General features: G+C 55.0%; 1 protein-coding gene across 1 annotated transcript; it reads left to right on the top strand.

Annotated features, from left to right (window-relative positions):
• The first annotated feature begins 1,250 nt into the window (after positions 1 to 1,250).
• Positions 1,251 to 6,974, top strand: TMEM240 (transmembrane protein 240). Its single transcript, XM_042831766.1, has 4 exons — positions 1,251 to 1,307; positions 1,535 to 1,641; positions 6,132 to 6,340; positions 6,826 to 6,974. The coding sequence occupies exons 1-4, from the start codon at positions 1,251 to 1,253 to the stop codon at positions 6,972 to 6,974; spliced, it is 522 nt and encodes a 173-aa protein (XP_042687700.1).
• Positions 6,975 to 12,842: the final 5,868 nt, after the last annotated feature.

The raw sequence follows: 12,842 nt of genomic DNA, 5'->3' as shown, positions 1-12,842 counted from the left end.
AACAAAAGTTGTTACCTGTTCACCGAGCTATTTTTTTTGCAGGACGAACCCAAACGTGGCCCACAGCTCGACGATGTAAAACCATGCGAGAATCCAGAGCACGACCTTCCCTCGGATCGTGGGCTCGAGAGATGCTAGGATGTGGGACTTCGTGGCATTTCTGCTCTCCCGCATCGTCGCGGGGTGGGAATGCGGAGATGCGGGGCCGGGCCGGGACCCCCGCGGCTGCGGGGCGGCAGGGAGAGCATCGGGACCGCGTTCGGGCCGGGATGGGAGCGGGGAAGACCCGGGAGGGAGGAAGGGCGGGGTGGGGATGGTGCGGGACTGGAAATGCGGCCAAGCGCCGCTGCCGGGGCTCCGCTCGGAAAACCGTGCGGCTGCCAGGCGGGGGGAAGCCCGGCAAGGGCAGGTCTGCAGCGCTGCCGCTCGAGATGAGCCGCTCCCGGAGCAGCGCGTCCCCGCCTTAGGTAAAGGGCCGCGGATGGGAGGGAGGGAAGGAGGGGAGGGAGCAGGGGTGGGGGCGGCCGGCCCGGCGGGGAGCAGCCCCCCACAGCCCGCCCAGCCGGAGCCGGAGCCCGAGGGGCTGCGGGCATTGCCCCGGGGCGGGAGGGGGGGAGGGGGGGAACAGCGGAGGGGGAGGACGGGGGGGGGGGGGGGGGGGTGGTTGTTTTTTGGGTGGTTTTTTTTTTTTTTTTTTTTTTTTTTTTGCGCCGATCGGGAGAGGTTGATTTTGGGGAGGGTCGGGAGAGAGGATGCAATGAGGCTCCCCCGGACTGGGTGATTTTTGTGGCTTGCCTCCTCCTCCCCCAGCCTCCCCCCGGCCTCGGCTGCCTCACTCTCCAGTTGCTGCATGCGGGGCTGTGCCGTGTGCCCGCTCCCGGAGCCGCCGTGGCGCACCTCCATCGGCCGACAGCCTTGAAGGGAACGCATTTTTTAGAGTATTCATCCCATTTTTAAGAGATATATATATATTATTTTTATCCTTACCTGTCACCTTCGTCTTAGGAAAAAAAAAATAATAATAATATCTATCTACAAAATAACAACATAACCCTCCCCCAGCGGGCAGCCCGAGGCGCCCGGCACGGGGCAGTGCGGGTGTGAGCGCGGGGGGCGCCCCGCCGCCCCACCGCCCCCCGCCGCAGCGCAGCGCGATGCGCTCCGGGCTCCGCGCTGCGCAATAGCGCGGCCGCCGCTCGCAGATCGCGGGCTGGGGGCGGCCGGAGCCGATCGCTACCGATTCCCCGTTGATGTCCATGAATGCAAACACCATGATTTTCATGATCCTGGGCGCCTCTATCGTTATGGTAAGAGATTTTGCTTATTTCCCTCCCCTCCACCCCCCCTTTTTCCCTTCCCCGGCCCCGCGCGTCCCTGTGTGCTCGGTGTGTGTGTGTGCACGGTGTGTCTGCCCCGGGGAACACCAGCGATTATCTTCTATATGACCGCTTCAGTCTTTGGCAATCAAACTGGAGTCAATGTTTTATTCCATCATCCAGAGTTGACCAGATGCCTTGGTTATGGGCTCTTACAGGCAATAGCTTGCTTGATGGACATGAATGCGTTGCTGGACAGATTTCACAATTACATCCTACCGCATCTGAGAGGGGAAGACCGAGTTTGTCACTGCAACTGTGGCAGGTGAGTTAACCTGCGACGCCGGGCTCACCTGACCCAGCCCCTTCCACCCCACCTGGCTGGTGGAGGCCCTGTCTGCATTCTGGCCGTGTCTCAGCATCAACATGGGGGGGGGGGGGGTGGGTGTGTTTTTCTCCGAGAAGAGTTTGCCGTGGGCCTGCAAGTCCATTTTCCTTTGTGTGCATGCGTGTGTGCAGGCATCCGGCAGCCCTGGGGAGGAAAGGAACTTGGATTGAATTCCAACACTCCGTGTTTTGCCTTCGCAGACACTGGGCTGTGTGCTTTCCCTGGGGAGAAGGGAGGGGGGAGGGTTGTAGGCTGGATGTTGGTGAGGATGGAAGGGGTCGGGGTCTGGGCAGCCCTGCACCCAGGATGGAGTGCTGCTGCTGCTGAGGACGGTGTCACTTTGAGGCTCTGTGATTGTCAGTCAGCTTCCAATTCTCAGTGGCTTTTCTCCGGAGCCATCATGGTGCTGCACGGAGCGCAGGCCTGGCGTTGGGGGACGTTGGGTGATGTCTTTGCTGCTTGCAAGTTTAGGGCTGCACAGTTTCCTGCCACGGCTGTTGGGCAGCGCTCGGTTCCCCCAAATGCAGCTCCTTGTTCCATGGGTGATGCTGAGGAACTGAGCTTTGGCTGGAGGTGAATTTTGCTTTTCTCCATGATCCCTGTCCTGCAGCCCTGGCCACTGCTACCCCCGTCCACTTCCTCCGTCCTCCCAGTCACTGCTTTCCTCTGGTGGCCCCGGATGGGAGCTGAGCAAACCTTCACACCTTGGGGTGTGCAAACCTTATCCAAAGCCACTGCTCATCCCATCCACCCTGCTTCGACCTATGGTTCCAGTAGCAGAACAGCAAGGAGGTACCTCCAGGGCTGAGCAGAGCCAGGCCAGAGTGATCTGAGAGCAGACCCCACACCCTGGCTCCTTGGGCACAACTTCACTACTGCCAGTTGGGAAGCAACGTCTACAGCACCTTTCATTCTATTTGTTAGGGATTCTTTCTCTTGGGTAATTTTTTTGGAGACTTCTTGATGTTTTTTGCTTGTTTAAGAATCGTCCTCTGCCTCTTCAATCCGTTTTTGCTTGCCATGCTTGCATGCAGTGGTGGTGAAAATCGGCTGTTGGTAATGTACTTAAACACTGCCAGGTCCTGCTGGTGTCAGTGGCCGCGTTCCTTCTGCCCAGGCCCAAGGAGGGGGCAGGGCTGCAGATGGATGGGCCATGGCTCTGTCCTCAGATGGAGTCAGGTCATTTCTTAGAAAGTGTACAGCACAGCTTCCAAACTGTCAAGATGACAGGGAGCGAAAGGTGGAAGTTCACTGGTTGCCTTAGGTACGTGCAAGAGATGGATCTTGCCAACAAAACACAAAGCTGCCTTCACTCCTGAGTGAGGGTTTTTGTGCCCTGCGCTCCCTCTGGTTCAAGGGGTGGATGATGAAACGTGCCTCATGCTCTTTGCAGCTGCTTTCTGGGCTCAGCCCCGTGCACACAGCTGTGGCCCAGGCAGGGCATACCCTGGAGTTATGAAAGGTGGCACCTGGTCCTGGCAAAGGGCTCTGACTCTGCTGGTAACAAAAGGGAGCCTTGGAGAGAGGAACTGCCTGCGGTTCAGCATGCAAGACTGAGGGAAGAACTCAGGCTTCAGCTCCTGGCTGCCCTGTCCTGGGGTGCCTCGTTGGGGTCTCATGGTTGCGTGGCTGGTGGGGAAGGGATGTGCCAACCCCTGTGCCTCTCTGTGATGGCCCATGCCTTGCATGGAGGTCCCAGGGCAGGTGAAAGGAGCATGCTCTGCCTGCTGTCTCCTAAAACACCTTCTGCTAACACTTGCCCTGTGGAGCTCTCATCTCCTGCAGCTAAGGACTCTGCTCTGGTTTCTATGTTCCTGAGCACTGGCTGTGAGTAAGGAGAATTGCTAGGGTTGAGAATTCTGGGGAAACAAAGCAGCCCATTGCTAGGGGCTGCTGAACCCTGACTATGCAGGGCTGCTTCAGACCAAAGCTCTTGGCACTTGATGGCAGAAGCAAGGTAGCAGTGCACTGGGACAAGTGTGATGTGGCCATGCTGGGTGCTTTTTAGGTTTGTTTGTCAGTAGGGAGCTGTGGCCACAGGAGGTCAGAGAGAGGTTGTGTGGTGCCAAGCATTCAGCAACTGCCACGGCTGCTTCATGGCCTTTCTCTTCTGGGACAGGTGGCCATATCTGAATTGCACTGATGGCTGTTTGGTGGGGGAGCAGAGGGCAGAGTCCTGCCAGCTGGGTGGGAAGGAAGCTGGTGTAATGATGGTGGATGGAGGGACAGCATCAGCAGAGCAGCAGGGTTGGCCCTGGCACCTGGAGATGGGGGCTGCTCCTCTCTCAGCATCTGCCTTCTTGCAGGAGGTAGAAGGGCTGAGAGCTACATCTGAGAGCTCCTGCTGATGGCAGTGCAGGAATGTTGCTGCTGGATTGGATCCCTGGCACCCTCCAGCTCCAATATGGAAGTTATCCAGGCTGTCCACAGCCCCTCTGGTCCCCCTCCTTGGGCTGTCCCTGCTGCAGGAGACACAGGGCTGCACAGGGCTGCAGAAACAAAGCACTGCCCCACTCCAGGTGCCTCTGTCCCAGCCAGGAAAGGGTCCTCTCTGGAAGCAGCAGGCTGGCAGCAGATCAGGAGCTGGGTGATGTCATGCAAAGGAAAATCACCAAAGGGCGTCCGTGGCGGCTGGGTGAGCTGGGGAGAGCAGATGACACCTGCATGGAGCACAGACCCATCAAAACAGCCCGGGGGCTCAGGAGTTCCCTGCCTGGGACAGGGTGAGGAGCTCAGAAGCTCTGGTTGTGGTCTTCTCCTTGGCACCGACCTTCTGGGTGACCTTGGGTGAGTTTGTCCCTCCCAAGCAAAGATGCTGTGGCAAAAGCTAAGCACCAAAACCCATCATTTTTGCTTCGTTTCTTCCTTTTTTAACACTCTGAACAAATCCTTAATCCTCCACGCCTCCATACCCTCTGTGAACACACTGGGAGGCCAGGGATGCTCACTGTTTGTGCTGGAGACCACCAGGCCTTCCCTGGGCTCCCAGCAGCTGCTACAGCATGGAAGGTCCCAGGAAGACATTTTCACCATTGCAATGGAGCCATCCCTGTTGCTGCAGCCCAGCTTTGCTGGCCATGGCTGTGCCAGGAGCTGAGCTGCTTGGCACGTTTGGGGAGAGGCTGCAAGGTCAGGCAGAGATGCAGAACAGAGGCTCTGCGCCTCCTGCAGCCCCTGGGATCGGTGCACCTCAGTGCCCATCCTGGGGCTGTCCAGCAGCACAGGATAAGCTTTGTTCTCCCAAATCCTAAACAGCAGTGCTTTTTGAAGGGCTCCGGTGCTGTGGCTGGGCTGCAGCAGCCAGCAGGCTCACAAGGTCACTGGAAGGGACATTAGCGCTTTGGGCAGCTCCGTAGGGAGCATCCCAGGCGTGCCGGCCACGGCTCTGCTCCATCACGGCTGCACTCAGGGCTTCATGCACAGTTTGCTAAGGGGGGGGAGATCTGTCCCCATCACAGGGCTGGGAAGGGGCAGGAGTGCTTGAGCCTGTTGTGCCACTGTCTCATCTGAGCTGGTGCTGCCTTGCTGGGGACAAAGCAGTGAATGCAATCCCTGCTTGCTTCAGGGGTGCAGGAGTTGGTGCTCACCAACAGGACCTCACAAGTTCTTTGCTGCTTGGTACCACCAGTGGCTGCACGTGGCTGCATTTCTGGGCACAAGGCTTGGCCTCTGGCATGGAGGATCAGAGGTGATGTCTTCCCTCCCTGGATCTGGCTCCCAGAGCCATTCAGGCCACGTTCCAATTTCCAGCTCCCTAAGGCTGCAGTGGGGACCCAGGACCTCTGCATTCTATTAATAATTCTCCATACTGATGTGCTGATGCCTCCAAATTTCTTCTGCCATGTTCCCAAGGGCTTGAGCTGCCACCAGAAGGCTTTCGGGGGGCAGCCCCTCTTCCCCACCCCATCCCAGAGGCTCCACTCTGTCCTGCTAAGCCAAACCAAAGCAGAAAAGTGCCTACAGCTCTCCCAGGCTTTGCCCTTTTTGGGACACACTGAGCCCACATGGGTCTCTGTTTGGCCCTCATGAAGACAAGGGCTGTTTTCACTGGGATCCTGCGAGCGGAGCATCACTCGTGACACTATTTGGACATTTTCTCTCCATCAACCTGCACATGCAACCCAAATATGCAACTGGTGCATCTTCAGAAGCATGGCTGACCTCTGAACTCAGGGAGCGACCGCCGCAGCCCCGAATGTTGTTTATTGCATTACAGATGATGAGTTCAAGCAAGGGCAGCCTGTGTCAGCAATGCGACATGAGCTCTGGGCTGCAGGGTGCTGTGCTTTGCTCTTTGTATTCCTGGTTTTGAGCCCAGCGGTGTCGGTAGGGCTTCAGAGCCCCTGGCCATGGAAACAGATGCTGGTGGAAAACACGCCCTGCTCTTCTCCACTGATGCTTCTCCCCATTTCTGTTCCCCACGACAGGCACCACGTCCATTACGTCATTCCGTATGACGGGGATCAGTCTGTGGTGGATTCCTCAGAGAACTACTTTGTGACTGACAATGTAACCAAGCAAGAGATCGATCTGATGCTGGGACTGTTGCTGGGTTTTTGTATCAGCTGGTTTCTGGTGTGGATGGATGGGGTTCTCCACTACGCTGTGCGAGCCTGGAGAACCAGCCGGCGGTACGGTAAGTGTGGCCCTCAGCACATCCTTGGGCCAGATGGTGGGCTCTGGTGGCTCCATGTTGGCCATTGCCAGTCTATGCATGGAGATGAGGGCTCTGCTCCGGGTGCTGGCTGTGTGTCTGAGCAGAGTACTGATGAAATCTGGGTTTCTTTGCACCCCTGGTTTGCAGCCGGGAGCCTCGCATTGGTTGCAGGCTCAGGTACAGCCTGCATGGCTTTGGCACGCTGGCTTTCTGTGTTGAGCTCCAGGAATGGAGCTGCTCCTTTAGGTGAGGGTGTTGTAGCACTGGCTGCCCAGGGAGGCTGTGCAGCCTCCATCCTTGGAGACGTCCAGGAGCCACCTGGCTGAGCTCCCCGTGCCCTTCTGGAGCAGGGTCCTTCCAAGTGAAGCAGAGGGCCCTGCCTGCTGGGGTGCAGTGCAGATGAGGCAGGAGAGCGCAGGTCTCGGCATCTCTGTAATATCTCCCTTCTCCTTTCTGCCTTCCAGACAATTCCTGGTCTTGGATTCCAAAGTTTTGTAACTTAAAGGAGTTCAGAAAACGTCACCACAGGCAGTACGAGGAGGCGACTGGGAACATGGTGCACATCAAACAGAAGCTGTACCATAACGGGCATCCCAGCCCGCGGCACCTCTGAGGAACGCCTTCCCCTCCAGAGACTGCAGTGAGGTTTTAAAGAGGACTTTGCTCTTCTTCCGGGGGAACAGCTCCTACTTTTACATCTCTCTGGAAGCCAGCGAGGACATCATTTTACTTCTCCATCCCGTGTGCCCCCCGTGGCACACCACGATGCACAACTAAGCCAGTCCTGGATGCTACGCAGCCAAGACATTGCACTGTGTTCCACGTTTTATTGTCAGACTTGTGTACATATGTAAAAAAAAAACAAACACCAAACAAACCAAAATCAGACAAAAACAACAAGAAAAAACAAAACAAAACGAGAAAAGAGATTTGCATTATACTTTCAACCCCCCCTTTTCCTGGCATTCACAGCTGTCCTGCACATCCAGCTGCCCTGCAGGGAATGTTGGCTGAGGGTATGGAGGTGGGAGCACATGAAGAAGATGCAGTTTCTCATCCGAGTGCTAGAAGTCCCCCGTTTCTTTGGTCCTTTGGTTTGGTTTTGCTCTTCTCTGTTACTTCTGTTGCTAGAATGGTAGTAGGTTTGGACAGGGGCTGCTGCCAGACAGATGGGAGGGCAGCGACCCTTTGCTTTGGTTTGTGTTTTTGGGCATTGCTACGGGGGAAGGAACGCGAGATGGATTTGTTCTTCGTGTTGCTGCACACTGAAACCTGCCTTAAGCGAGCTGAGAAATCTTCCTAGCAGGGCAGCAGCTCTGTGAGGGATCAGCCCAAGCGATGGGGCTGGTGCTGTTACTCCTCGCTGCTGTTGAGAGGGTGGAGAATGGATGGGGCTGAGAGGTGTTACACCTGGCTCGTACCCTGATCCATTGCACTGCAGTGAGCTGGGCTTGGCCTGAAACCAAACTCATCTCCCAAAGCAGATGCGACAGGAGGGGCTGAAGTCAAAGCAATGGATGCTCCCGTGGGGGTTTTTTGGTTTTGCTTCTGCTGGGCACAGCTTAGGCTGTGGGTTTCAGTGTTGCTATGATGCGCCTGAAGCCTCACTCCATACCCAGAGACCTTCGTGTCCTGCAGAGCAGCTGAGAGCGATGCTCGTGGGCAGGGATGTGCTGGGCTGGGAGCTGTGTTGTGAGCCAGGGAGGAGCTGAGAACCGAAGGTGGTGGCCCTGCAGCTGCCGTTGCTCCTTCGTTCCTTCTTTCATGGTGAGCAGGCTTGTGTTTATATGGGAAAATGTCCAGAACTAAAGGATGCTGAGCAGTAGCAGGACTGTTGTTTTTTTTTTTTCTGTGGGTTCCTTGACTCTGTCAATGGCCTCCTATTGGTTGCAATGTCAGAGGAGGGAAAATGGCACCATGACCCCCAGCTTTTCTCCTCCCAACCCTGGCTTCTCCACCTCGCCTTTTGGTTGCTTCCTATGCCCAGGCCCAGTTCTGTTATTTATGAGCCCCAAAACAGGCCAAGGGCCAACCACAGCTGCTCTCCCCAGTTCCTACCTTTGCTGTCCCATACTGCCTCTTGTCTTGGAGTCCCAGTTTCTGTCAGGTCCTCAATAGTTGCCCAGTCTGTACTTGTGTCTGTCTGCTTGACTGTCTGTCATTAGGGACTTCTGCGATGCCCACAGCCTCCTGTTAGCATCCGGGGAGCGATGTTTCCTTTCCAAGACATGAGGTTTTGCAGCCTCCTTTTTGTGCTTGCCCATAGGGGTACAGCCTCCAGGGACAGAAGATGCCCACCTCCATGGGCTCAGAGCAAGGGGGTGGCTGGCCAAGCTCTGCTTGCCCTTGTGCAACTTCTGGCACATCAATTGAGCTGTAACGTAGAACAGGTGGGGACCATTCAGCTCTGAGTTGAAGAGGGGGGTGACATTTTGCAGGGCAGAAAGTTTCACTGGGATGAGGACAAATATTGAGCCTTTGGAATAAGTTAAGGGGGAAAATAAACAAATAAAGAAACAGCCCATTTTAAAATAAACATTCTGCTTGGTGCCTCTCACAAAAGGGGTTTAAAGCAGCTATCTCAACTCAGAATTGAACGTACTGGCTTTGCCCTTCTCTGAAATTCGGCTGTGGTTGAAATACTAATTGTGAACCTTGCAGCTGGAGAGGGTGAGGTGGCAGCTGATTGTCTGATCCACACTGGGATTTCAGGATTCTGTTAGGCTCTGGAAGACAAAAAAACCGATCCTGCATGGTGCACATCCCCATGGCTTAAGAACAGAAGGTTTTCTAATCTGCTGTGGCTGCAGCAATCACCACGTGAGCTTCACTTTTGTTTACATACAGTCAAAACATGAAACAAAAAAGAAAATACTCTCAGAGCAATTAAATTCACTAGGAACAATTCTCTGCTCTTGAAGCCATGGGAAGCAGCCCCTCTCTCGCAGTGCAGGACACACAGAGCCAGCAGGGTTCTCATCCTTATTGGTTCTTATCCTTAATAAACAAGGGGCAAAGCTCTTCTCCATGCAGCAAGTCCACTATCCAGGAGACATGGTCTGTGCAAGGGCAATGCCAGGCAAGCTCAGCAGTTGGACTGGGTGATCTTAGGGGTTCTTTTCCAACCTGAATGTGAGAGACACGAAGCTCCATGGTCCTGAGCTCAGCTGGCTCTTTTGAACCCAGGGAGCTCCTGTAGATGTGACCCTATGGGATGTGCCCATTGCTCCATGCTTGGGGTGGGCATTCCCAGCACTGCAGTTGCTCGTTGCTCTGTCCCTACGAGGCTGCTGCTGTTTGGCTGTATGAAGTCTGCTGTTGCTCTGTCTTCTTTCCCTGTGCATGTGTTCGTTTTGCTTCTGTCTGGGTGTGGGGGTGTTTTCTCCTCGTTCATTGTCTGAGATGTACTACTGTTGACTTGTTTGTTGTTCTCTGATCCAGTCTTCCCCTCCTCCCCTCCAAAAAAAAAAAATCCCCGAAACAACCAACAAAACCAAACCAGACCACAACAACAACAGCAACCACCCAAAACCCAGCAACAGCCCCTCGTGAAAAGGGTCTGGGTGGGGAGAAAAGCAGTGGTGGCATGGAGGAGCAATCACTACAGGGTCAGGGCACTGCAGAATAGATGATGTGGGGTGCAGAACTGGACAAGCAGTGGGAGTGTGCTCCGTGTCCCAGTGCTCGGCCACCAGATGCTCTGAGGGAGGTTCCTGCAGCATTTGGTGGTGGAGGAATGTTGTGCTGCCTCAAGAGGGCTTATTTTTAGAGCAGAGACAGCTCTGCAAACTGTGCTTGCTGATCCTCCAGAGCTGGGATTGGTGCTGGAAACGTTCTCCCCGAGAGAAGCACATTGAATCCAGCCTGTGCCAGCCCTCCTCTGTTCCTACCACGTCCCTTCTTTGTAGGAGAGCCATGTGCTAATGAAGGCCATCTTGTCCAGTTGCTTCCTATCTGGAATCACTGTGGCCATGTGCTGTAGGAGGCCCAGAAGGGAGCCCAGAGCCACATCCCAAGTTTCACACCATGGCAGGGTGGTCTTGGTGGCTCTCACTGCTGTTCTCTACCTCATTTTCCAGTTGCATGCAGCTGGGAGAAGAGAATATCCAGTCCCAAATGATTCTAAAGAGCTGCTGAGATGGTGAAGGGAGCAGAGCATCTCCCAGGAGAAGAGAAGGCTATTAGGGGGATTTCACCCATCTGTATGAGTACTTGAAGGGAAGGAGCAAAGCGGACAGAGCCAGGCTCTTCCCAGCGGTGCCAGGGATGGGACACAGGCAATGGAGCATCAGGAAGCACTTTGTGCATGGTGTAGGTGCTGGAGTGCTGGCACAGGTTGCCCAGAGGTTGTGGAGTCTTCTCTTTGGAGGGAGAAGGTTGAGGTCATCCTGCTCCAGGCAGCACTGCTTGAGCAGGGGCTGGGTCCAGAGGTCCCCCCTAGCCTCAACCATGTAGAGATTCTGCAAAACACAAAGCTGTGCAGAGGGTGATAGGGAGCTGAAGCTTCCCTTCAGCCCACGAGCCGGTATATTGGTTTGCAGGAGCAAACAGCAGGAGCCCTCACTTACCTTGGGTACCATCTTGGAGGGCACAGGCAGGAGAGCCCTCAGGCAGTCCGACTCCAATGCCACCCTTCCCACCTCCACTTCTATGATGGGAGAGCTTCAAAGGTAGAAACAGCCAACAGAAGCTCCCAGAGCATCTCTAGAGGTGAAAGACCAGAAGTGCTTCCATTATCATTCAGCAGAAGGAGAAAGACCTTTGGACCAGAATGCATTCACCCCGAGTACACTGGTGGAGCAGACGTGTCTTCCAGCGATAGGGCAGTGCACAGGAGAGCAGGGCAGTGCAGCACAGGAGGAACCTGCCGGGATTGCCCTGCAGTGAGGACACAAGGCAGACCCCAGGGTGCTGCTTTCCCTGATTGTTAATCCTTCCTTTTTTTTTTTTCCTGCATTCAAACCCGTTCTGCATGCATCAGACAGGAGAGGTGCAACTTGAGTTGATAACAACGGAGGGAGAGATTACCCTCTGCTCCAAGTCCAAGCCCAGAGCAGTCCCTACTGTGGTTGAAAAGCAATAATGGCCAATTTTCTATTAAACACACCTGCCCGTGCAGATGGCATTAGGGCTGCTGTGCCCAAGCTGAGGGACATCTTGGAGCACGTGGTGGGGGAGGCAGCAGGAAAAGCACACTGTGATTTTATTTGGGTCAACGAGCGAGCCTAATTCAGCCATTCCTTCCCTTCCAGCGACATGTTTGTACAGTAGGTAACCAGTTCTGCTCCTGAAACTAAGCCCACCCTTTGCTGTTTGTCAGTAAAATATTCTTTTTGCATGTTTTGCATCCGAGTGGTTTTTCTCACCCCTCCCTCCCCATTCTCTTTGCACTGAGCGATGCTGCTGGGATCAGAGCGAGGCTGGATTGGGGTGGGGGAGGCAGATGTGCTCAGCCCTGAGCTGGGAATGAGAGAAAGAGGGGCCACGCCATTCCCAGCCTCTGCATCAGGGCTGGGTGGAGAGATGCTGAGCACAGCAGTTCGGTGACAAAGTAAACGCTGGGCAGGATGGCAGTGAGGACAGATAGATGACCAGGCTGTAAATCTGCCTCCCAGCTGTAACACAGAGCGCAGGGGAGGCGGTTCAGCTGGCGGCGGTGCGATGGGGAGTGATGGATCACTTGCTCATCCATCTGCTCTTGGATTTGCTCTCCAATACAAAACACTGTTTTAATAAAGTGCTATCGGCTCATAATTCACTCTGTGCCAGGGGATGAGAGATAACCTCAGCCTGGGGTTGCCATTCCATCTCCATCCCCTCATGGGTGCCACCTCCATGGGGACAGTGCTCATCCCGTGAGCCAATGGCAAAACCCAACCCTATTGGGAGAGATGGAATGGAGAAGTTCATGGTGTCAACCCTGAGGAAAACAGGATATCCAAACCTACAGCTACAGCTGTGCCAAGCTGGCCAAGGCTGCGTGCAAAGTGCCCGAGTCCTCTGCAGCCATGCCATTGAGCACAGCATGAGGGGACTGGGTCCAAACCATGGGATTTCCATTGGGATTGGCTGGAACTGACTTCACCAGCTCCCAAAACACTGCCTGGGAAAAATGAAAGCCCTCAGGCTGGAGGAATGGAGAGCCATGGCACTGCTCCAGTGCAGTGAGAAGAGAGAAAAAACAACAGGTTAGGAAGACTGAACCCAAGGAAAACAAGTTGTCCGCTCCTCACTTTACACGGTGCAACATCCCGACTCCTCAGTGCTCCCAAAGCATGGGATGCTCTTCTGCTCCACTCATGCAAGAGAAGCCTCAGGGCAACCAACACCTGCACAGCTCAAAGTGTGCACCGGTGCCTGTGCAACCCTGTAGGAACCTGGTGTAATCTGAAGGAGGAATTGCATAATGAAAGAGCTGAGACAGCAACTGCACTGCCTGGCTTTAGGGCAGGGCTCTCCTCCTGGCTGTTTGTAGCAGCAG

The sequence above is a fragment of the Centrocercus urophasianus genome, unplaced genomic scaffold (assembly GCF_019232065.1).
Source record: "Centrocercus urophasianus isolate 14NV4802_14NV808 unplaced genomic scaffold, USGS_Curo_1.0 seq_36, whole genome shotgun sequence".
In the NCBI taxonomy this organism is placed as follows: Eukaryota; Metazoa; Chordata; class Aves; order Galliformes; family Phasianidae; genus Centrocercus; species Centrocercus urophasianus.
This window is presented reverse-complemented; position numbering and strand designations above follow the sequence as displayed.